At 36.7% G+C, this 25,419-nt stretch overlaps 1 protein-coding gene and 1 long non-coding RNA gene across 8 annotated transcripts in view; both read right to left on the bottom strand.

The window, feature by feature from the left end:
- LOC101020656 overlaps window positions 1-23,862 on the bottom strand; it is a 33,274-nt gene extending 9,412 nt beyond the window's left edge. Inside the window, exons 1-3 of one of the 7 annotated variants that reach the window (XR_001895823.2) lie at window positions 22,642-22,800; window positions 22,389-22,479; window positions 7,336-7,422 (exon numbers count right to left, since the gene is read on the bottom strand). This is a non-coding gene — a long non-coding RNA (uncharacterized LOC101020656). Of the gene's footprint in view, window positions 1-7,335; window positions 7,423-20,242; window positions 20,720-22,388; window positions 22,480-22,641; window positions 22,801-23,000 lie in introns of those variants that run through there. The other 6 variants (XR_002517565.2, XR_001895825.2, XR_638437.3 and 3 more) reach the window with 6 other exon arrangements.
- On the bottom strand, window positions 655-3,528 carry LOC101018287 (interferon alpha-2). The gene has a single exon (XM_003911656.5). It carries the CDS (start codon window positions 2,926-2,928, stop codon window positions 2,362-2,364), a length of 567 nt encoding a protein of 188 aa, XP_003911705.1. The 5' UTR covers window positions 2,929-3,528; the 3' UTR covers window positions 655-2,361.
- Window positions 23,863-25,419: the final 1,557 nt, after the last annotated feature.

The raw sequence follows: 25,419 nt of genomic DNA on the forward strand, positions 1-25,419 counted from the left end.
TGGATGAAATGGTGTCCTTGTAGGGACATGGATGCAGTAGCCGGAACCACCTGGAAACATGGAAACTAACACCAGACACCACTCATAGGGAACTGGAAATTAAAGAGACCACTGGACCGAAGGTAAACACAAGCCCACGTGGAGGGGAGGGAAGGGATTGGCATTGAGTTATAATGGATGTAATGGATGGAGTTGGATGGATGATTTGATGGTAGTAATAATTAACATGGTATAAGAGTATATAAATAAATCAATAAAATGGAATGAAGGAAGGAATGGAATGGATGGAATGGAGGAATGGAATGGAATGGAATAATGGAAGATAAATATGGATGGAAGGAAGGGAATCTGCATCAAAATTATGAATAATGCTAATGATAAAACAAAGTAAAACATTAGTATATGAACAAGATAAATAAAAACAGTCCTAGACTTCATATATATAAATCAAATACTAGATTACCCTGCATCAAAAAAATGGACCACCATGAAAATTGGAAAGTACTTTAAATAAATATATGAGCAAACTAATGGTTCTGAGAGGAATATTACATAGATTGTGTGCATGCGTGTTTTCTAACATGTCTTTGCACAACTGGTACATTTTATAAAATAAATACTTAAAATGCATTCTATCATATCTGTAATTCTATCAGAGAATTGCAGTGAAATTGTAGTAAACTAGCATGACAATGGCACAAATTAAGTAACTTAATTAAAGCCAGTAATTGCAATAACCATTATATTATCAATATTAATTGAATATTTTGATGAAAGATTGAATTAGTAATCTATTCCGGCCTAAATAATTAACAAAACTAGGCATCTTACTGATAGTCACAGTAGTATTAATTAAAACTGATAAATTACTATTGTAATTAAATATGCCATGACTTAAAATAAATATGAAATATATTAATGTCATTTGCCAGTACCTCAATTACATGAAATCTATTCAGAAAAATATACATTGCAAAAAGGAAAAACTATGCACAGAAAAAATAACCCACATTCTTTTCTAATCCCATTTTCTTTCTTTCTCCACTTAAGGTCACTAATCTTATTTAAACTTCCACTTACTCCAGTATGGTTTCTGTGTATTAATTTTACCCAGCCGATTCTCACTAAGGGTGCCAATGCCATCTATTTCCCAATTAGTAGGCAGTTTCAAGCCACACCTTGGGCAAATCCACTGAATCCTCTTCTCGGCACATTTATTTCCTTTTGTTTGTTTGTTATTTTGAGATGGGGTCACTCTCCCTGTCTCCCAGGCTGGAGTGCAGTGTTGTGATCATGGCTCACTGCAGCCTTGAACTCCTGGGTTCAAGCATTTATCTTCCTAAATACACTTTCATTATCTTTCTCTCCTGTTGCCTTCTAATGTACAGCCATTCCTTTGTAGCTGTGGTTGTTTCCTTTGTGGCTCTTCTCTCCCCTCCCTTTAAAAGTGAAAGGTCCTCAGAATCATGTTTAAACCTTTTTCTCTCTCTACACTCTCTCCTGACACTGTAACCTTCATTTCTTGGCTTTCCCTTATCACATATGAAACCCCAGCAATCACATTCCTTGCAAATTGCAAACTTGTATATCTATCTGGCAATGGACAGTTTCTACTAGATGTATACTAGTCAATTCAAAGAGAATATCTCTGTCTTATTTTTACTTCCTCACATGCCTCCATCTACCTTCTGCAGAGAGAAATCATCGGTTGTTCCTTCTTCTCTTCGTACCATTTACCATAACTGATATTAAGTATGATTACCATTTTTAGGTTTTTTCATACAAAAATCAAATACGCAAGAGAGCAGAATTGTATTTGTTGGGTTCACCTTGTTATCTTGAGTACAACACACAACCTGTTCACAGAAAGTTTATTTTTACTTATATCTTGAATATAATATTGATGGATAAATGAAGTGTACCAGTTATTCTTTAATCAGGTTGCACAATTAGGCTTGGAATTTCATTTCAAAGAATAAACAAGTACAAAAAGTTTCCATAGCAAAAGTTCAATGAACAAGACAAAATAAATCCACCAAAAAACATATTTTATTACATTAACCACACTGCAAAGGTGCACATGACATAATATGAACAAAAATAAGTTAAGTTTTATAAGTAGTTAAATAAATAATATTTTAAAAATATTTAAATAGATAGTAGATCAGTCAGCATGGTCATCTGTAAGGGACTAGTGCCTTAAGAGCTGAATACAATGTTGCTTAACACTCCTAAAAACATTTGAAAAGATTTAAATCATGTCATGGTCATAGCAGAAACATGAATCTTTGAAATGGCAGATCATAAAAAGGTGAGCTGGTGTATTAGTCAATGAAAATAATTTCCATGTTGAACCAGTTTTCATTCCTTACTTCTTAAACTTTCTTGCAAGTTTGTTGACAAAGAAAAAGATCTCATAATTTCTGCTCTGACAACCTCCCAGGCACAAAGACTGTATTTCTTCTCTTTCAGATAGAGAGTGAGTCTTTGGAAGTATTTCCTCACGGCCAGGATGGAGTTCTTGTTCATCAGGGGAGTCTCTGTCACCCCCATCTCCTGCATCACACAGGCTTCCAGGTCATTCAGCTGCTGGTAGAGTTCAGTGTAGAATTTGTTTAGGAGGGTCTCATCCCAAGCAGCAGATGAGTCCTTTGTGCTGAAGAGATTGAAGGTCTGCTGGATCATCTCATGGAGGACAGGGATGGTTTGAGCCTTTTGGAACTGGTTGCCAAACTCCTCCTGGGGAAATTCAAAGTCATGTCTGTCCTTCAGGCAGAAGAAAAGAGAGATTCTCCTCATTTGTGCCAGGAGCATCAAGGTCCTCCTGTTACCCAGGCTGTGGGTTTGAGGTAGATCACAGCCCAGAGAGCAGCTTGACTTGCAGCTGAGCACCACCAGGGCCACCAGTAAAGCAAAGGTCAAGGCCATTGTAGATGTTGCAGATGCTGCTAGGCTGGTTGAAATGAGTGAGCCTAAATGTTAGGCTCTAGGTTCTCTGAAGACCTTGCTTTGTGCCTAGCCTTAAATAGGGAACATATTCATTTACATTTTCCAAACGCCCCTGTGTTACTTTCTACTTCTCTTTTTGCTTTCTTTATGCACTCCTTATGTGGGTTTTAAGCTGTTTTTCTCACCACATTTTTTTCATTATTGTTTCCTTCCTCTCTTACCCCATAGCCTTTTTAGAAACTTTTTCTGATTGAGTCTCCCATTATATTTTAATCACATATATACTGTGTATCTATTTACATATCCGATGTATATCTCTATTCTATACATTAAATTAAAAAGTATAAAGTTAATGTTTTTTATTATTGTAAAGAATGGTAAAACAATTAAAAATTAAATTAAAAGGCTATTGACATTTTACTTAACTTGATAATTATATTTTAGAGCAACTTTTTTGAAAATAGATTTTTGTGGGTACATAAGAGGCATCTGTGTTTATGGGATAAGTGAAATATTTTGATATAGGCAGACAATTCATAATAATCACATCAGGGTGAACGGAGTATCCAATGCTTCAAACATTTATCATTTCTCTCTGCGACATACATCCCATTTATACTATTTTAGTTATTTTACAATATATAATAAATTATCATTAACTGTAGTCATTCTATTGTGCTATCAAATACTAAATCATATTCATTTTTTCTAACTATATTTTTGTGCCCGTTAACCACCTCCATTTTCCCCCATATGATCCAGAAATCCCACTACTGGGTATTCATCTGAAGGAAAGGGAATCAGAATGTCAATGAGATATTTACACTCCCATGTTTATTGCAGCACTATTCACAATAGCTAAGATTTGGAAGCAACTTAGGTGTCTAACAGATGAATGGATAAAGAAAATATGGCATTTATACACAATGGAGTACTACTTAGTCATAAAAAAGAATGAGATGCTGTCACTTGCAAAAACATGGATGGAGCTGGAGGATGTTATGTTCATTGAACAACATCAAACCCATTGATTTGCACGTACTTAACCACATTTGAATCTCTAGGACAAATTCCACTTGGTCATGTTGAATGATTGTTTTAATGTGTTCTTGAATTCAGTTTGCTAATTTGTTGTTGAGGATTTCTGCATCAATATTCATCAGAGATATTGGCCTATAGTTTTCTGTCTTTTAAATGTGTCTTTCTCTGGTTTTATTATCAGAGTAATACTGGCCTCATAGAATACATTTGGAAAGATTCTGTCCACCTCTATTTTTTTAATAATTTGAGTTGGATTGGTATTAGTTTTTTAAATATTTGGCAAAATTCATCAGTGAAGCCATCAGATCCTGTATTCTTTTCTGGGAGACTTTTTTTTTATGGCATGTGTCTCATTACTTGTTATTGGTTTGTTCACATTTTGTATTTCTTCATGGTTCCATTGTTACATGGTTCCATGAAGAAATACAAAAACCATGAAGGAATACAAGAAACAATTCTTATATTTCTTCTAGAACCATTCTTGTATTTCTTCATGGAACTATGAAAAAATACAAAACCTGAACAGATCAACATGTTGTATGTTTCTAGGAATTTATCTATTTTGTTTAGGTTTTCCAATTTATTGGCATATAGTTTCATAGTATCCTCTAATGATCCTTTAATTTTTTGTGGTGTTGGTTGTGATGTCTCCTTTTTCATCTCTGATTGTATTTATTTGGGGCTTATTTTTTTCTTAGTCTGTGGTGAGAGAAAACATTTGAGATTATTTCATTTTCTTCTACATTTTAAGATTTGTTTTGTGACATAGCCTTTGGAATATCCTTGAGAATTATCCATGTGCTGAGGAGAAGAATGTGTATTCTGCAGCTGTTGGATCAAATGTTCTGTAAATATCTATTAGGTCCATTTGGTCTATGGTGCAGACGAAGTTTGATATTTGTTAATTTTCTGTCTGGATTATCTCTCCAATGCTGAAAGTGGGGTGTTGAAGTCTCCAGTTTTTATTGTATAGGGGCCTATCTCTCTCTTTAGCTCTAATAATATTTGCTTTATATACCTGAATGATCCAGTATACGGTACATATATATTTAGAATTGTTACATGCTCTTGCTAAATGGAACACTTTATCACTATATAATGTGACCTTCTTTCTCCCTTTTCATAGTTTTTGTCTTGCAGTCTATTTTGTCTGATATAAATGCAGCTTCTGCTTCTTTTTGTTTGTTTCCATAGGCATGGAATATTTTTCCATCCCTTTACTTTCAGTCTATTTGTGTCTTTATAGATGAAGCATACTTCTTGTAGGCAATGGATCATTGGATCTAGGGGTGTTTTGTTTTGTTTTGTTTTGTTTTTTTGAGGCAGAGTCTTACTCTGTCACTTAGGCTGGAGTGCAGTGACTCGATTGATCTTAGCTCACTGTAACCTCCACCTCCCAAGTTCAAGCAATTCTTGTGCCTCAGTCTCTCTAGTAGCTGGGACCACAGGCATGTGCCACTATGTTCAGCTAATTTTTTGTATTTTTAGTAGAGACAGGGTTCTGCCATGTTGGCCAGGCTGGTCTCGAAACCCTTGGCCCAAGAGATCCACCAGCCTCAGTCTCCCAAAATGCTGGGATTATAGGTGTGAGCCACCATGCACAGATGGGTGTAATATTTTTTTTTGAAATACATTCAGCCACTCCATGTCTCTTGATTGGAGATCTTAGTCCATTTACATTCAGTGTTATTATTTATAAGGACTTAGTCCTGTCATTTTGTTATTCATTTTCTGATTATTTGATGGCCTTCTCTTCCTTCTTTTCTTCCTTTTTGTCTTTCTTTTAATGTAGGTGATTTTCTCTGCTGGTGTGTTTTAACTTCTCCTTTTTATTTTGTGTGTATTTATTGTATGTTTTAGATTTGAGGTAACCATGAGGCTTGCATATAGTGTCTTATAACCCATTATTTTAAACTGATAACTTAACACTGATTGCATAAACAAACAAGCAAAAAGAAAACAAAAAATCAAACTTCATCTCCCCACTTTTAACTTTTTGTTGTTTCTATTTATATCTTACTGTATTGTCTCTGTCTTGAAAAGTCATCATAGTTATTATTTTTATTGATTCATCTTTTCTTCTTTCTACATAAGACATGAGTAGTTTACACAGCACAGTTGCAGTGTTATAATATTTTGTGTTTTTCTTGTACTTACTATGACCACAAGTATTGTACTTGCACATGATTCCTTATTGCTCATTAACATCCTTTTCTTCCAGAATGAATAACTCCCATTAGCGTTTCTTGTAGGTCAGGGCTGGTGTTGATGAAAGCCTTCAGCTTTTGTTTATCTGGGAGTCTTTTTTTTTCTCTTTTCTTTTTGAAGGATATTTTTGCCAGTTATATTATTCTAGGGTGAAAGGTTTTTTTTGTTGTTGTTGTTTTTGTTTGTTTTTGTTTTTTGTTTTTCTTTCAGCATTTTAAATATATCATGCCACTTTCTCCTGGCTTGTGAAGCTTTCACTGCAAAGTCCGTTACCAGATGTGTTGGATACATTATTTTCTATAGTATACATTATTTGTTTCTTTTCTCTTACTACTTTTAGGATCTTTTCTTTATCCTTGACCTTTGGGAGTCTGATTCTTTTTTCTCTCTCTCTCTCTCTTTTTTTTTTTTCCGATAGGGTCTCACTCTGTCACCCAGGCTGGAGTGCAGTGACATGATCTTCGGCTCAATGCAGCCTCCACCTCTGGTTACAAGCGATTCTCATTCCTCAGCTACCTTAGTAGCCGGGATAACAGGTGTGTGCCACCATGCCCGGCTAATTTTTGCATTTTTAGTTGAGGTGGCATTTCGTTGTGTTGGCCAGGCTAGTCTTGAAATCGTGGCCTCAAGTGATCCGCCCTCCTTGGGCTCCCAAATTGTTGGGATTACAGGTGTGAGCTGCCACACCCAGCTGGGAGTTTGATTCTTAAATGCCTTGCGGCAGTCTGCTTTGTGTTAAATCTGCTTGGTATTTTATAATCTTCTTGTAACTGAGTATTAATATCTTTTACTTTTACTTATGCTTCATCAGAGAAAATAATTTGTAACTTCCACAGCTGTTAGATATTCATCCAAATATCAACATTTTTTTTCTTTTCAGCACTTGACATAATTATTGTTGTGTTGAAAAACATTAGTAAAATTAAATAATAAAATGCAAACTATTTGCACTTAATTCTCAAAGCCCACCTTACACTCAGAAGGAATGAGGCTCAAACATAAGCAACATTCAGGAGATAGCCAATGATATCTCACAAGTAAGTAAAGGCCACCACTCACAATATGACTTTGAGATTAAGCAAATGACTGAAAGTCCTCCAGTAAGCTCTCTATTTATCACGGGTTTCTAACACTTACCTTGCATGTATTTTCTCTATCTTCAATGAACTCAATGTCAATGCTTCTTGTGTGATACATGAGAAAACACAGTTGGAGAAATGAACACTAGGGAACAAGATTATGTTAAATAGGATTAAGCTTTGCAGGGACACAAACTATTGTAATATTTGGTCACACCTCAGAAACTAATTTTCACATGCTTGGGAGTGTTACCATCTCTAATAAAACTACACAACTTAGAAAATATCATCAATTTGATTTTTGTTTTGCATTTTTTTCATTAAAGTTCAAACATCCTAAGGAATTTTATATGTTTCAAACCAAGGTAATTCTTATAAAACAAAGAAAATAATCTTTTTCTTATATTTTAAACTGGATAAATGTTGAATATTAGTATAGGAAGCACTAACTTACAGCTCCTAATCCTGAACTCTGGCCTTACTTTTTATTTTGCGTAAGAAACTATGTTGTCTCAAATCTCTAGATTCCTCCTCATGTAAAAATGGTAGGTATGGGATCATCTTCAGCCATTCAGCTTTTTAATAACTGGACACTGTCTTATTCATTGCATTATCCTCAGCACCAGGCCTAGTGTACTCACTCAATAAATAATTTTTACAGAAGCAATTCCTCAGATTTTCTCTTCCTACTGGAAGACACTCATGAAGTATTTTATTTCATCATGGTCATATTTGCTCAATTTAAAACAGATAATGACTAATATTTTCACTTTACTCTTACTGAGTGTCAATAATGCCTATTGAGCCTATTGCTAAAACCAGTGGATATCTAATACTTTAAGGCTTATATAGGTCTTGGGATTCAAATTGCAACAACAGCATAATATTCAACATTTGTCTAGCACTATATTATGACCTCATCTGTAATTTGTCCTCTACTTTGTCTTAAAAGAAAACAACTAGCCTGTAGTTAGATACAAAGATATATGTCTAAATTCAAACTCTCTGATTCACACAGCTGTCAACAGACAACATACCATTCCACCCTCTGGGGTGCGGTAGCCCTACTTCCCCCAAATCATCAATCTTCCACCTTTCCTGCACTTGTAAAGGATGTATTAAATCCCCAGAATGTGGGTGTGAACTATAAATAGTTGTGACATCATTTTCCATCCCTCAGAAACCTAGGCTTCAAATAATTTGATGATCTTTAGGCAACATTAGTATAAAATCAGTCTATATATACAGAGAGCAGAAACAATCAGTTTTTTAAAATAAACCAAATAAATTGTATTATCAATTATTTTCGTGATACAATTAAACTGTATTATTAAACAATTATAATGCTCTAAGTCCTTAAATGGGCACAGGAATTTCTATAATGGATAAACTTTCTTTTCAGAAATATATATTGCAAAAATTAACAACTTTTAGTAGTTTATCCAGTCAGTACATTTTTATTGGCTTAAACCGTTAGTCTGTCAAACACTGAGAAATGAGCATTTTGTCTACATTCAATTCAGATTTTGCTGGGAACTTAAGTATATTTACTTTTTATGTGGTATTTGACCATGCAAATTTGTTTGGCTAATCCTGATTTTTTTTATTCACCTTCAGCTTTATGTTAATAAAGGGATATGAATATGATAAAACCAATGGAATATAAAGCATTTCCATATAGTGCTCACAAGACCAAATATATTTCTTTCTCATTTTACTTTTTGTAGAAAGCAAAATTAGTCTGATTTTGCATCCCAATGCATAGGGCCTAAAATAAAATAAATGTATGTCTAAATGAGATAAGAATTTAAGAAGGAAGTCAACAGAAATTAGAAAACGTCTTGAGATAAATGAAAATAATAAGACAACATTACAAAACTTACATGATGCAGTAAAAGCAGTACTATGTGGAAAATTTACAGCTATAAAAGCTTACACGAAAAGAGAGGAAAAAAGAGCTCAAATAAACTACCCAATTTTATCTTACGTAACTAGAAAAAGAAGTGCAAACTAAACTCAAAGCTAGTACAAGGCAGAACATTATAAAAATTGGAGCAAAGATATACAAAATAGAGAAAGAGTAATTTAAAAATTAACAAAGTAATAGTTGGTTTTTTGACAAGTTTTTAAAAATTGACAAAACCCTAACTAGATTGATTAAGAAAAACGAGAGAAGACTCAAAGAACAAAAATCAGAAATAAAAGAGGAGACATTAGAGCTGATGCTATAGAAATAAAAAAGATGATAAGAGACTATTAGAACAATTAAATGTCAACAAATTTAATATTGTAGAGGAAATGGATAAATTTCTAGAAACATACACATAAAATCTATTAAGGCTGAATCATGAAGAAATAAAAAAATCTGAGCAGACCTATAACTGGTAAGGAGACTAAATCAATAAGTAAAAACTTCTGAACAAAGAAAAACCCAGGGACACATGGCTTCACTGGAGAATTCTGCTGAACATTTAAAGAAAAATTTACACTAGTCTTTCTCAGCCCTTCCATAATATTGACAAGGAAGGTACTCTTTGAAACAAATTTTATGGGTCTAGCGTTATCCTCATATCAAATCCAGACAAGGACATGACACAAAGACTACTACAGAACAACATCCCTACTGAATATTGATGCAAAAATCCTTAACAAAAAACTTGGAACTCAGATTTAATAGAACATTAAAAGGATTATGCATTATGACTAATTAGGATTTGTTCCTGGTATACAAAGATGGTTCAACTTAAAAAAAAAAAAAAAAAAAACCCAGTGAATGTCATACGCTTCATTAACAGAATGAAGGGGTAGAAACTGCAATCATCTCAACTGATGCTGAAAAAGCATTTCACAACACTCAATACCCTTTCATGATAAAAACACTCAACTAGAAACAGAAGGAAATTCTCTCAACATGATAAAGGCTATTATATGAAAATCCCACAGCTAACATCATATTCAGTGGTGAAAAACTATAAACTTTTACTCTGAGATCAGAAATAAAGCAATAATTCCACTCTCACCACTTCTATTTAATGTAATACTTGAAGTCCTAGCCAGAGGAATTGGTAAGAAAATGAAATAAAAGGTAATCTCAGCACTTTGGGAGGCCGAGGCAGGCAGATCACGAGGTCAGGAGATGGAGACCACAGTGAAACCCCATCTCTACTAAAAATACAAAAAATTAGCTGGGTGAGGTGGCGGGCACCTGCAGTCCCAGCTACTTGGATGGCTGAGGCAGGAGAATGGCGTGAACCCGGGAGGCAGAGCTTCCAGTGAGCTGAGATCGCACCACTGCACTCCAGCCTGGGTGACAGAGAGAGACTCCCATCTCAAAAAAAAAGAAAGAAAGAAAGAAAGAAAGAAAATGAAATAAAAGGCATACAAATTGGAAAGGAGGAAGTAAAATGATCTCTGTTGGCAGACAAAATGATCTTATATGTAGAAAATCCTAAAGATTACAAACACACACAGGCATATACACACATTGTTAGAACTTATAAATGAAATGAGTATAGTTAATTAAAATGTACTTCCTGCTTCCAGCCTGTTGTGCAGGTCACAATCTCCTGACTAACCTTCCTTACCACACTATAAAGTGGAGCTGGAAAAACTCAGTGTGGAAGTGCAGTGGTAGTTTAAATCAGTGGGAAATCTCCTAGTTGACAGTGTGTGAAATATCTTTGTTAACAGTAAATTTCCAGTTTCACAGGTTCATTTTGAATATCAGATAATGTCTGCCTGTATAATTTGAAAATACATTCATCATCACATTAGTCAAATAGAGAGCTCAGATCTATTTTAAGAACTTGTTAGAGAATTCTACATTGCCAACTGTCAGAGGCTTTTTCATAGAAGCATATGGATGTTGGTAGAATTTAGGAGATGTTACTGTAACCTGCACAATTTTGTATTTGAGGTCATCAATGAGGAGGTTTGTGTGTGTGTGTGTGTGTGTGTGTGTGTACATTGATTGCTCAGGCAGCTGGAAGGGACATCAATTTTGGGGAGGGTTTCTTGAATCATTGTTTCAGATTTCCTAGCCAATGCTTTAGCCTGCTTCCCTATAAATTGGAGGGGAGGGTCTTAGTTATATTTTAGTATATTTCTGTCCTTTTTCTTTTCTCCATGACTACTTCTGGGTGGACCAGGTTAGGAGCAAGGGAAAGGCTTGGCAACTTTCGAATCTCTGTTTCTTTCTTTGATTGCCTTACCTATTTTCAATTATTATGATCCTTTCTATTCATGGAATGCTGTAGAAGATTAGGTATAATACATATATGTGTGTATATATATGCATACACACACATACATATAGACACATGCATGCATATAACTGATACATATATGAATAATTTTACTTATTTTTGTTCATTTTGTTACGTTATTTTTAGTGTGAAAAGATTGTCCTAGCTAACTCTGTTCTGTCACTTTGCCCTGAAAATCTCTGCAGCCATATCAAGAGTTATTAACTTTATGCATAGTTGACTCTAGAACAATGCAGGAGTTAGAGGCTGACCCCCCTCGAAGTGAAAAATCTGCATATAACTTTTGACTTTCCAAAAACTTAACTACTAATAGCCTACTGTCAACTGAAAGCCTTATCAATAACATAAACTGTCAATTAACATATTTTGTATGTTATATGTAATATATATTCTCACAATAAAGCAAGCTAGAAAAAAGAAAATGTTTTAAGGAGATCACAAGAAAGAGAAAATATATTTATTATTCATTAAGTGGAAATGGATCATCATCAAAGTCATCATCACACTAAGCTGCAAAGGAGGAAGAGGAACGGGGGGATTTGTCTTGCTGTTTCGAGAGGTGGCAGAAGTCAAAGAAAATCCACTTATAAGTGGGCCCTAGTAGTTCAAACCTGTGTTATTCAAGGGTCAACTCCATATTCAAAAGAACTGGAGAACCGAGGCAGCGCTGGTAGCAGCAGAGTTGGGGGCAAGAGCTGATCCACTGCAGCACTGAGCCACCCATCCACTCTGCCTAAGTCTCTCTCCGGCTCTGGCCTTTAGCCACTAAAGGCACATTCTCACTTGGGAAGAGGATGAGGGAAAACTTGGGTCACAACTATATTGGTCACAAATGTCTTTGCAGAATCATAGTGCAGTGTCAGCAGGAAGAAGCTGAATTTGAAGGCAGATACACCTTGACTCTTCCTGCCTGCCAATGCCCTGCGTTGCAGTGGGCAAGTCTCCATAGATGACCAGCCAAGCACAGAAGTGCAGTAATAGAGGGGTCTGCAGTACCAACACTGCTCACACATCTATACTTCACAAGCTGGTAAAGAAATCCATTGTGGATTTGTTTAGGTGCATTGAAGTTCTTATTCCTCTAGGAGGAGATTACACAAGTCATATGATGCTCATTTGCTTAATAAAGAAAAGTGGACATCAAGAACTGTGAAGATATTCCTAGAGCCAGAAGCAGCTTGAGAACTTGGAACGCAAGAAACTCAGCAAAATCTGGTATTCTGGGCTCTTGACTGCACAGATAGAATTTGTCAAATTTGTTAAAAATTACAACTGTGTTGTTTACACACAATTATTTTGACAGTTAAGTTCACCCAAATATTGATATTGTGTGAAAGTATGTGCCCACAATAGATGCCATGATCCTGTCCTCCAAAGTTGCATGGGCTGTCAGGACAGATCAAGTACTCATAAGTCACCCTAGTGAAGCCCCATATTTACAGAGAACCTCTGCTCTGCTCACCCAGTGCCTCAGTCCTCCCCCTAATTCTCCTCTAATCCTCCTAGAAACTAGGTTATAAACAAATCTTCTGTCACCAGCACTAGTGCAGTCCAGGCTCCCCCAAGGAGTCTGGGAGTTTGGAGTGCTTCTCAACATTATGTCCAGAAACAAAGGGTGACTTTTACACTAGTTTAACATCCCCCACATGCAGAGTGCTGAGATGGGCTGACTGGAGAGAGGAGACTACCACTCTTAACCCTCCTGGCCTCAGATTCTGCCTGTTCTGTAGAAAGGAGAAAAAAATAATGGTTCTGCCCCGTGCTCAAAGTGGACTCTGTTCCTTGCCAGCTGTGGCCTTCTGGAAAATCTCTTCTCTTCCCCGAGCGTCATGCTCCCCACAACCTTCTGAGACACAATTTAGAAAATATGAATGCTAATAGTAAGTGTAAAACCACTGCAAAGTGTTAAGTGGATGTTACTGGTTATTCTTCAACATATCTAATTGTGTTGAACTGGACTACTTTTCCAGCTTTACCGTTATTTGTCATAGGATTGTTTGTTGGTTTAAAAGTATGATTCTGCACCCACAGTTCATAGGCTGGATCCCAGGTCTGACCTTGTAAAATACCCTAAACGTGTGTTCCCTAGTTTCCTCATCTTTAATATGGGGACAATTATAGTATTTTTTTTCCATAGGATTATTGTAAGGATTAAATGAGTAAATACACACAAAAGGCATCAAAGTATACCTACTAAAAATAATTAGGACTGTTAGAAGTCAGAGTAGCTACCTTCAGGGAAGAAACAGGAAAGCTGGTTTTAAGTAGTGATGAGAAGGCAGCACTCAGGAGGCTTCCACGTCCTGAGCAAAATCTTTTATTTATTTGTCACACAGGTGCTAGTTTCATAGTGCATTCAGTGTACGAACATTCATTGTGCTGTATGCCTAAGATACTTGTAATTTCTGCGTATTATACTTTTTCTTTTCTTTTTTAAGATAGAATCTCATCCTGTTGCCCTGGTGGGAGTGCAGTGGCATGATCATAACTCACTGCAGTCTCAAATTTCTGGGCTCAAGCAATCCTCCTACCTCTTATCTCAGCCTCCTGATTAGCTGGGGTTACAGGCACATGATAGCGCATCTGGCTTTGTTATTTTCATGGTTAAAAAATACCACAATATGTGTAATTATATATATTTGTCTGCTATGGTATATAGATTTGTCTGCTATGGCTGTGTCCTATTAGGCCCTCTAAAAAGTTGTTCATGCTTGATCAAGGACAAGATTCGGCTTTTTGAGAATCTGTTCCATTATGGCTAAATGTTTTCAAAAAAACTGGTTGTGTAAAAATATTCTAATGAAGACTTGATTCATTGTGACATCCTCTTTTATTCCAAAGAATCCTTTTAAAATTGTTTCCATGCATACGTTTTAGCAGTAATGCAACGTAATCAAGTATTAGCACCTCAAAAATATATTCAAAGATTTGTAAAACTCAAACAAAACTTGTGACCATGAAGTTTTGATGTTTCATCATGTTTCCTAAAATAGAAAGTTTACAAAATCTTTCAATCTCACAAGTTACTAGATGATGCTTACAGAAGCAATAAAATCAGAGAAATAAAAATGTTAGCAAATTTTTGCAAGTGATTTTCAATATTGTTTTATTTTATGCAAAAAATAACCTCTTAGAAGGTCCCAGAGTATTAGCAGCCCAAACTCTGGAATATTCTCAATTTTAGTTGAGCTTTTCAGTTATTATAATATTGGTATAGCTACTCATATAATTAATAATAAAAAAGGTTCTAGTCTTATTTGTGAATAAAGTTCAGAATGAGTCACAATGTTATAGGTAATCATGTTAGATATAAACCACTATTGAGAAAGAATATAAAAACAAAATATTTTTTGATTATACAATATATATAGTCCATTATGTTCACATTAAGAATGATGTTAACAATTGTTTTATTGACATTTTTTAAATGAAAGAAAAACTTCAATATATCTAGTTCATGAAACTGTTAATAAACTAGTAAATGATACGGACATAAAAATGACACTAGCCAAGTATATGATAACGGGGCAATGGTGGGAGGTGCACACAAAGGCACAAAAGCCATTATTTCCCACCCAAAATGGTAATGTGACATACGTGCCTTACTCAGCTCATAATCTTATGTAAAATTCTGCATTTGTGAATTAAGATAACCTTTTAAAAGTATTGTACAAAGGGTATATATACATTTTTGAATTCAACTAGCAGATGGGAAATTATCATATCTGTATTAACCACTATATTAAAAACACTTAAGGATATCTAGGGCATAAAAATCAAAATCGATGTACTGGCACATAAGATAAATATTAAGTAGTAAATGATACCAAATGCAAACCTGCATTATGCTGAAATGGAAAGCATCTTAATGCAAACAGATTACACATTTTTATGCAACTTATCTATGTGGGATGACATTTTGAACCAAGTGGAAAATGTTAATAAAATTCTCCAATGAAAACCATGACTATACAGCATATGAAGCTGAATGGTTCATAGAAAGCCCTTGCTTAAAACAAACGAGATTTAAAAGTTCCTGAAAGTTGAAATTAATGAAAATAGTTATTGGTTCATGAGATATTGCTAAATATGGTAATGCTCTTAATTGAAAATGAGATAAGCAGAAAAGTAATTTTGAAAGTATTCTAATGTTTGCCTGCATTAAAATCAGAAACTTACCAAAAAAAAAAAGAAAAAGAAAAAAGTCTGGTCTTGGCATAAACTTAAAATAATGTGTTTTAATAGTTTTCAGTTTTCAAGTGTTTTCAACTACTTTGTTGTAGGAAAAAATAACCATTAAAACTTAATACAATCACCTACATAGGGGCACACGTTTTCCTTTTCCCCGGGGTGCCCTGTCCACTGAAAGGTGGACAGTACTTTGTAAACTCGCTTCCCGTTTGTTTATGATTTTCCCCTTTCTCTGAATTCGGGCCTTTCTCCGTAGAAATGGCCCTGAATCTCTAACACAGACTACGGCATGATCTGATTTTGAGCCGTCAGTCCCCTCAATACACTGGCACAATATACTGGTCTCGCTAAAATGTTTCATGAGAAAAATGTCTCGGGGGAGGCGGCGGTAGAACTCTTCCTCTGTAGTCAGAACCGTGAGAGGCGGCATTTACTCGCTGCTCACGAGGCCCGTGGACCCTAATCCCTTAGCGCCGGGCCTCGACTCAGCGGACCCCGAGAGCGGGTCTCCTTGAGGAAGCGGCGCCAGCGGGTTAGGATCGCTGGTGGGTCCGTTACAGCTAGTCCGGCGACCGCTGCCGGCTGTTTGGAACAGCGAAGGGAGCTTTGTGCGCTGTTAGCAGTGGTCGCGCGCTCAGTGTCACTGCTGTCCTAGTGATTGAAATTCTCGGGGGAGGGGGGAGGGATTGCATTGGGAGTTATACCTGATGTAAATGACGAGTTGATGGGTGCTGACGAGTTGATGGGTGCAGCACACCAACATGGCACAAGTATACATATGTAACAAACCTGCACGTTATGCACATGTACCCTAGAACTTAAAGTATAATTAAAAAAAAAAAAAAAAGGAAATTCTCCGTGTCCTGATCTCTGCTGATGGCACTCATCACCTGCTCTACTCCATCCTTCACATTTCACTCATCAGCATATGTCATCTTCTATTTTCCCAATCATTTCCCACAGTCACGTAAATTGGAAGCATAAGTATCCTCTCCTTTCCACCCACAAGAGCCACTAGCTCTGTTTTCTACAGGAGTCACTGAAATAATTGTAAAAAACTCACTCTCTGGTCCAGAGGTCATAAGTCTCACAGGTCTTGTCTCCCACACACCTTGTGAACTTACAGTGAGAATTAACTGAGCAACTATAAAGCCACCTGGGCCACAGTAAATATGGTTATTTTATCCAATAATTATGATGATTATTAATTTTGTTGATCACATTTTAGACTCTCAGAGATAATTACCAACTGTTCATTTCATTTTGCCAAGTATATAAAATAGTCAAGATATTTCCTTGTCATTTTGTCAACACATCTACACATTTGTAGGTGAGGCACAAATTGGTGAAAGTATCTGATAATTTGTAATCAATTTGAGAATTGTAGGAGACCATAAAGGAACATCAGTGTATTATAAGCAAAGTGTAGGGCTTTCTAGAAAATAAGTGATGGTTCAGCACATGTTTTAATAGTTTTCAGTTTTCAAGTGTTTTCAACTACTTTGTTGTAGGAAAAAATAACCATTAAAACTTAAGAAAATCACCCACATACGGGCACACATTTTCCTTTTCCCCCGGGGTGCCCTGTCCAGCGAAAGGTGGACAGCACTTTGTAAACTCGCTTCCCGTTTGTTCATGTTGGTGAGGAGGAGGTGGAGTTTGGAGTCAGACAAAAATCTAGGTTTTGAAACCTAGATTTGCCTTTTATTTACTAGATTGTTTTAGTTATATACACTCTGTTAGCATGTAGTTTTTTGGTAAATGAGATTATGGTGGGGGGATTAAATGAGTCCCTCAGAAAGGGGAAAATAATTTGTAGTTGCTATCATCATCATCATCACCACCATTTTTGATAAAGGCTGAAAGAAGCCTGTGTGATTTGTCTGTCAGGCCCTTGGTGGTCATGATCAGAGCAACACTGAAACATTTAATTAGTAATCAATTCGGGATTAATGTGCCATAAGAAAATAAAGGCAGCATCAAGGAATGTGTTCTTTATCCTCAAACAAATGTGGAGAATAAAAACTATTTTAATGAAACCTTGCCATATAACCATGATAACCTGAGATCTCTTCATCATGATTATCATTCACGTAGCACCTGTAATACATTAGATTGTGACCCAATATTTCAAGTTTAAATCATATATGACAGACAAAATTATCAAGTATAATTATTAACCCTTTCTCTAAAAGAGGATCTCATATCTATACTCACAAGTAAAATCACAGATACTGAATCAATGAAAGGAGAGAAATGATGGCCTCAATTTCGCCCCATTTAAGAAAGGCACATGGGTATGAATGAGAGAAAGAAACCCACAAGAAGTTGGAGGAGGGTACAAGAAAGAATACGCAGTTGTTTGGGGGGGAAAAAAGCCACATTTGCTCAGAAGGAGCTACCATGGTAAGAGTGACTCATGGAGTGAATGGTTAAAGAGCATTTAATTTTTATGTTTGTTTGCTTTAGAGACAGATCTTGCTATGCTGCCCAGGCTGGAGTGCAGTGGCATTATCACAGTGCACTGCAGCCTTGAACTCCTGGGCTCAAGCTATCCTTCTGCCTTTTTCAAGAAACATAAGTAAAACTGAATTAGTTCCAGCTAGTAAAACTGCCAAAGTGTTTGGTGCATCTTTTTCATAGCCCTAGAAAGGGTTCCTACCGATTACTTACTCTATAAGACCTGTCACCTTTTCCGGAGTGCTCCACTACAGAAATAATACATTTCTCTTATTTACCAATATATTCACTAAATAAGTACATTACTTGAAAAGATATACTCAAAATATTTTGTGAAGCAATGAAATAAAACCATTTATGTTCTTTTTGAAATTGAAGGCAGATTAAAGGTTTATGGACATTAAAAAAAAAAAAAAACAAAAAAGAAAAAACAGAAGGCAAAGCTGACCATATTTATAAAGAATAAAATTTGAAGACAAGTATAATGAGATAAATTGTAATTGTTACAAACTACAAATGTAATTTCCTTATATTCAAAAGTACTGTACAATTTCTTCTTATTGAAAAAGTCTAACAAAAATGACTCAATACATTTTATTATAGGAGCAGAAGGAAAGTCTTTGAACTGAGCTTAAAGCAATATATTAACAGATGAGACCCAACTGACCAAAATGAAGTTTACATCTAAATCTCTTTTCCAAACTTCTGAGTTTTCTGATAAGCCTATTAGCACAGAGAAATAACTTACTGATTCTTACTTCTTTATTTCTGGTAGGACAATGTCCTGGGCACAGCAGCTACGTACTTTTCTTTTTCAGATACAGACTGGTCCTTTGGGAATAACCCATCACAGCCAGACTGGAGTTCTACTCAAGGTCTCTTCCATTTCCTGTTCCAAACAGCTCTTCAGAAATTCTAGCTACTGATCAAGCCCAGTGAGGAATTTCAGCCCTTTGTGCTGAAAACATTGGAGATCTGTTGGATCATCTCATGGACAATATTGGTGGCCTGAGCCTTTTGGAATTTGGTGCCATCCATCTGCTCCAGGAAAACCTTAAAACATTCTTGTCCTTCAGACAGGAAGAAAAGGAAGATTCTTCCATTTGGTGAAGAACTGTGAAGGTCTCCTGCTTCTGGCAGGCTGGGCCAGGTCATAGCTAAGGGTACAGAGAAAGCTGGAAAACATCATCCTCAGTGTCACTAGTGAAAAGGTTGGCAGGGCCACTGGTGGGATGCAGCTGGCTGGCCCTTGTGAGCCTTCACTCAGCTGTCTCAGCACTTTCTGGTTGTGAGACCATTACATAACCAGGCTAGGATTTTCAGTTTTTGTACTTATCTCAATTTTGTTTCCATTTTGTTCACTTTCTATTCTATTTATGGATTTCAGATAATGTCATGACCTCAACACTTCTTTTGTATTATAATCGAAATTAAACACTTCGAAAATGGCAGAAATCTCAATCTAACAGGATGTATTCATCCAAATGAGAACCAATGTTTAAACAAAAACCTGTCTGAATCTTAATCTATTTCTCTTAAAATTCTAATAATGGTACTTAGAGGTTTTATCTTAGATGTCATTTTTACTTTTTTTTTTTTTTTTTTTTTTTTTTTTTGAGATAGAGTCTCTCTCTGTCTCCTAGGCTGGAGTACAGTGGTGTGATCTCTGCTCATTGCAACCTCTGCCTCCTGGGTTCAAGCAATTCTCCTGCCTCAGCCTCCCAAGTAGCTAGGATTACAGGAACCTGGCACCATGCCTGGCTAATTTTTCTGTATTTTTAGTAGAGACAGGGTTTCACCATGTTGGCCAGGCTGGTTTCGAACTCCTGACCTCAAGTGATCCGCTCGCCTCAGCCTCCCAAAATGCTAGGATTACAGGCGTGAGCCACTGTGCCTGGCCCATTTTTACTTATTAAATTGCACTGAAATACACATTTCCTCACCTCTCTCCATTTCCCTTTTAAGGGGTTAATGCACTAGATTTGATTTCTTCCACCTTTCTTTACAGGAGCCACAAATCACAATCTATAGATCATAAAACTGGCATACCAATGGTTAACTCATCCAGTTGTCTTCATTCTGTCACTTAAAATGTGTTCACTGCATACATGGGACAAACAATGTGCTTGGCAATGTGGATTCAAGGATAATAAGACAGGAAGATAATTGCCCTCTAGGGAACAAAAGCCAGACATTAAAGACATGATTATGATTAATTAAGCACTAGCATTCTCAGTGCAGCCAAGAGGAAGTACTGAGAGCAAATCAAGAGGGGAGTTGGGAGGCAGTAGAAAGCTTCACTTTCTGACAAAATCTGAGACTCTTAGCAAGTTAAACATCAGATTTTCGTTTCCTCTTCTGAAAAATTGAGAATATTTTAGTAGTTGTCATGTTAGAAACTGTAAAGATTAAGTGAAATGAAGTTTGGAAATTACTGGCTGAGAATATGAACATGATAAATTATAGTGATGTGGTTTGGCTGTGTACCCACCCAAATCTCACCTTGAATTGTAATAATTCCCACATGTCAATGGTGGGGCCAGGTGGAGATAATTGAATCATGGGGGTGGTTTCTCCCATACTGTTCTTGTGGTAGTGAATAAGTCTCACGAGATCCGATGGTTTTATAAATGGGAGTTCTCCCTGCACAAGCTCTCTCTTGCCTGCCACCAGGTAAGACATGACTTTGTTCCTCATTCACCTTCTACCATGATTGTGAGGCCTCCCCAGCCATGCGGAACTGTGAGTCAATTAAACTTCTTTCCTTTATAAATTACTCAGTCTTGGGTATGTCTTTAGTAGCAGCATGAGAACAGACTAATACAGATAGTAACCTTTAGTATAAATATAATCTATATAGTTTGAATTTGTGAACTATATAGAAAATATATATACATACAACCATATATTTATAATCTGTATAGTCCATATTCAACCAAGTCCATCCAAGAAAAGCTTTGATTGCAGCTCCCCTGACACTCTCAGGGTCTTGCACGCTGACGCCTCCTAAATGGAAACTCTAGGAGAGGAAATAGTCTGTAGGACTAGAAAATATTTTAAAAATGTTTATTCTGAGCCCATATGAGTGACCATATCCTGGAGAAGCAGTCTTAAGAGGTCCTGAAAAAGTGCACCCAAGGCGGTTGGGTTATAATTTGGTTTTAGACATTTCAGGGAGATACGAATTGCAGGTAAAATCATAAATCAATACATGGAAGGTATACATTGGTTTGGCCAGAAAAGGCAAGACATCTCAAAGTGGGGATTTAAAAGTCACAGGTGGGTTTCAGGGATTCTTTAGCTGGCAGTTGGTTGAAAGAGTTAAGCTTTGTCTAAAGACTTGAAGTCATTAGAAAGAATGCTTAAATTAAGACAAACGGGTCTACAATCTGCCATGCGATGCTATGTGACAGTTAGGTTAGAAAGTGAGCCACATTTTACTGGGTTAATTTTTAAAAATCCATTTAAGGAGATTTTATGGTTTGCAGCGCATGACTCAACCCTTGCCTTGCATGGCCTTAGGTCTTGCTTATAATTTGCTATCTTATTGCCACAAAGAGTCTGTTTTGTCTTATTGTCTCTCTTATAACATTAATGCTGGCCAGTTGATGTCCAAACTCCAAAACGGAGGGGGATATAATGAGGCGTGTCCAACCTGTTTCCCATCATGGTTGAGAATTCAGTTAAGGTTTTCAGGGTCCCATTGGCCAAAAGGGGGCGTGTTCAGCCAATGGGTGGCTTAGTATTTTACTTTTATTTTTAGTTTATAACTATATATCTCTCTATATGTAAGAATATGTAGTATATGTACTTACATTTTATATATTATGCGTTTTTAAATAAATACATACATGTTATAATTTTATATAAAGTATATGCTGAAATATATAAATGTTATATATAAGTATTTAAATGTACAGAAACACATAAAATAGATCAATATAAAAATATACATCCTTTATATATTTAAATATATATACTTAAATTATAAACTCAAATAGTATTTTAATACAGTATTAAAATTGGAAATTAATGCCTAAAATCCATGATGAGGCAAATATCAAAATTTTAAGTAAAGGCAGGAAATGTAAGAAGACCCTGAGGGTCTTACAAAGGAGAGGGGCCAGTGTAACAAATTATGGCAAACTCCACTCAGGCTTTAAAATTCTTACCCTAGAAAATAAAAAGTTCTGACCTGCTTCTCCATTCCTTGTAGGCAACACTGCTCATTTCTCTTTTCAGCAACACAAGTCAAGGTGGGGTCCTGAGGAAGGCCTTTCAGTAAACTAAAATTAAATAAAATTATCTCAGTGTCCCTGAGTCGCCGGAAATGTCAAAGTAGGGATCTTGAAAGCATTGCTGAGCTTGCTTCCTTTAAAGCTAGGGAAGTAAGATCACTTTGTTTTGGTATAAAGTATTTAAAATAATGCTGTTGAGTTTTAATATACCTGAGTTATGATTTCAGCGATGTTGACGTCTGAAGCTGAAAGCTTAGCCCCTGGCACACCCTGGGGCAGGCACGGGCGCCTCTCTCCTCCTGGCCCGGTACGCGGCGTCCCCAGCCCCGGGCGCTCCCAGGACCCGTCCGCTCGCCCCAGGGTCCAGCGTGTCCCCTTCCCCAAGACGTCCCCGCCCCGCGCCCCCACACAAACGGAATCCCGAAGATTAAACCCGTGCGATCTCGAGCCCTCAAGTCCCGGAATCAACTGGTCCTTCCGTAGAACAAGTCTCGCTGAAGTCTCTATGGGAAATAAAAGCCCTAAACCCAGGGGGAAATCCCGAAAATAAAAAGTGCCCTGCTGGCTACCTGAGGAAGATGTCTCAAGGGAGACCACGGCGGAGCTGCCTCCTCAGCAGCAAAGGCGATTTTTTTCCTCGGGTCGAAGCTGCACAAAGTCGGCGCGATAAGCCGCGACGACGTTTCCCTGGGGCTGCCGGACGACTCGAAACTCAAACCCGCGGTTCCCAAATCCTGGGAATCTGGAAACGCCATTCTGGCGCCTTGCTGCGGCCGTGGTGCGCAGCGCTGGTAGCTTTGCGCTCTTTGCGTAGTGGACCCGCGCCGACCTCGCGGCAGGCTCTGAAATAACAGTGGCCTACACCTCCCTGGTAATGGCGGGAGTGATCGTTCTCATCTCCAGCGCTGCCTGCTCACTTGGGAGGGACAAGCCTTGGAACCATGGCTAGAAAAGAAGAAAGGCAGGAGGAAACCTCTGTGCTATTTACACAGCTGAAAAGTATCCCCTCTCAATCATGCCTAATGACAGAACCCACTTCAAGTTTTCTAGGAAACGAGGAAATATCACCCAAATCCAGAAGACAGACATCCGTTTCTACCGTCAGCTGCTCCAACAGATCTTCAGCCTCTTCCCCAGGGACGACACACTGGTTGCTTGCATAAGATCCTCCTCAATAAACGACTCTCCAGACTTGATCACAGCCTAGAACGACTGCAGCTGACAAAAGTAAATTTCTACAAAAGTAGAAAAATCTATCTTGTCTCTATTTAGGAATTGCTGTCTGGAAATATTTCCAAAGAATCATTCCCTATGTGAAGTAAAGGGAATAAGGCCTCTGTGCCTGGGAGGCTGTCGGAGGGGAAATTGAAGGGTGCTTTTCCCTCGTTAACAATTCTCAAAGAAAAGACAACAAATAAACAAGAAAGTTATTATATATTCATGACTCTCTCTAATCAATTACATTATTGTTTCCTGAGCCAAAAAAGCAAAGTCATCTCAGATTTTTTAACCAGCTAGAAAAATCTGAAACCAAAATCAGCAGATTATATCAAAATTATATTGTGTATTACAAATTTATAAAAACTGCAGAAAAGAACATGTATTAGTTTCTCAAGATGATCATTTATAATTTTATTTATCTGCTTAAATCTTTGAGGGGTATTTGCTATTTCCAAAGTTGGAAATTTAATTTTTTATGGAAAAGTTTCTTCAAGATAGTATTTTAAAAGACTTTGTCAGTTAAGTTGATGAGAGCTGCTGTAACAGATAAATAGAAAACAATTAGTATTTAGATCAATATGCAAATTTACCTCTCCTTCCTATAAAAGCTCAATGCAGGACTTCCTGCTCAGATGACTCTGGTTGGCTATTCAGGGATCTGAGTACCTTTTATTTTGTGGCTTTGCTATCGTCAACATATAACCCCAAATGTGGCTGTGGTGCTTGAATCTATTTTAGTCAATTGCAAAGGTTAAACTGTGTGGTACATCACGTGTAGATGTTTTCACAGGCCAAGATGTTACAGGGCAAGAATCTCTTCCAACCAAATTAATTTGGCCTGGATTTATTCTCATAGGATACCGAGATACAAAGAAGTTGTGAAAGGGAGTCCAATTGGGTGACTAGTAGGAAAAGAAGGCAAGTTCTTTGAATAAGATTAATCTTCATTTTTATAATATTTGTACAAATGCTGTTTTTAGAGGGAAAAAGCAATGTTTTTGCTCACATACTCTATTAAAAACTCTTTCCAAAATCTATTTTAACAATTCAAACGCAGGGAAGTGGACACAGATGTCTTTTATTAGAGTTTATGGCATCATTGACTCTTTGAAATAAATGGTTAAATTGGTTCCCAAAGGCATTGGCTAAAGTTGAAAAAAGGCCAAGAGTATGGGATAAGACCTTGGAACACATTGTAAAATTGAAATTGTTTCCTTATTGTCTGAGGAGACAAGGCAACTATGACAGATATCTCTGCAGGTACTTGAAGACCACTGAAAGAAAAGTGGAGAGGGAGTCTTCCATTTGTCCAAGTCATTATTTCTCATTCAGATATTCTAATTATTAAAAACACGAACCTGAAAATGATTCTACAATCAAATGACTGTTCTTTCTTTGAATATTCCACATAATTTTCAATTATAACTTCCAATGAAGAACTTTGAAGATTTTACAAATTATCTTTTGATTTATTTTCCTTTCAAATTACATATTTAATATGTATTGGTAATATTCTTTCCACTAGTATTATAGTGATTACTCTTTTTCATGGATTTTGACTGAGCTCCTGAAATGATAGGGACTGGGCCAAGATGCCAGGGAACAAGGTTGGATAAGATGATATATCTGTCCATAAGTATCTTATGGAGTCCTGATAAAATATTCTAAAGAGAAAATAGGTCAGATCACTAAAGGCGACATCTGTGACAGCAAAAAAAGAGAAAATTATAACCATGCATAAAGAAGAATAAGAATACTACCAGGCAA

This window comes from Papio anubis, chromosome 13 (genome assembly GCF_008728515.1).
Source record: "Papio anubis isolate 15944 chromosome 13, Panubis1.0, whole genome shotgun sequence".
NCBI lineage: Eukaryota > Metazoa > Chordata > Mammalia > Primates > Cercopithecidae > Papio > Papio anubis.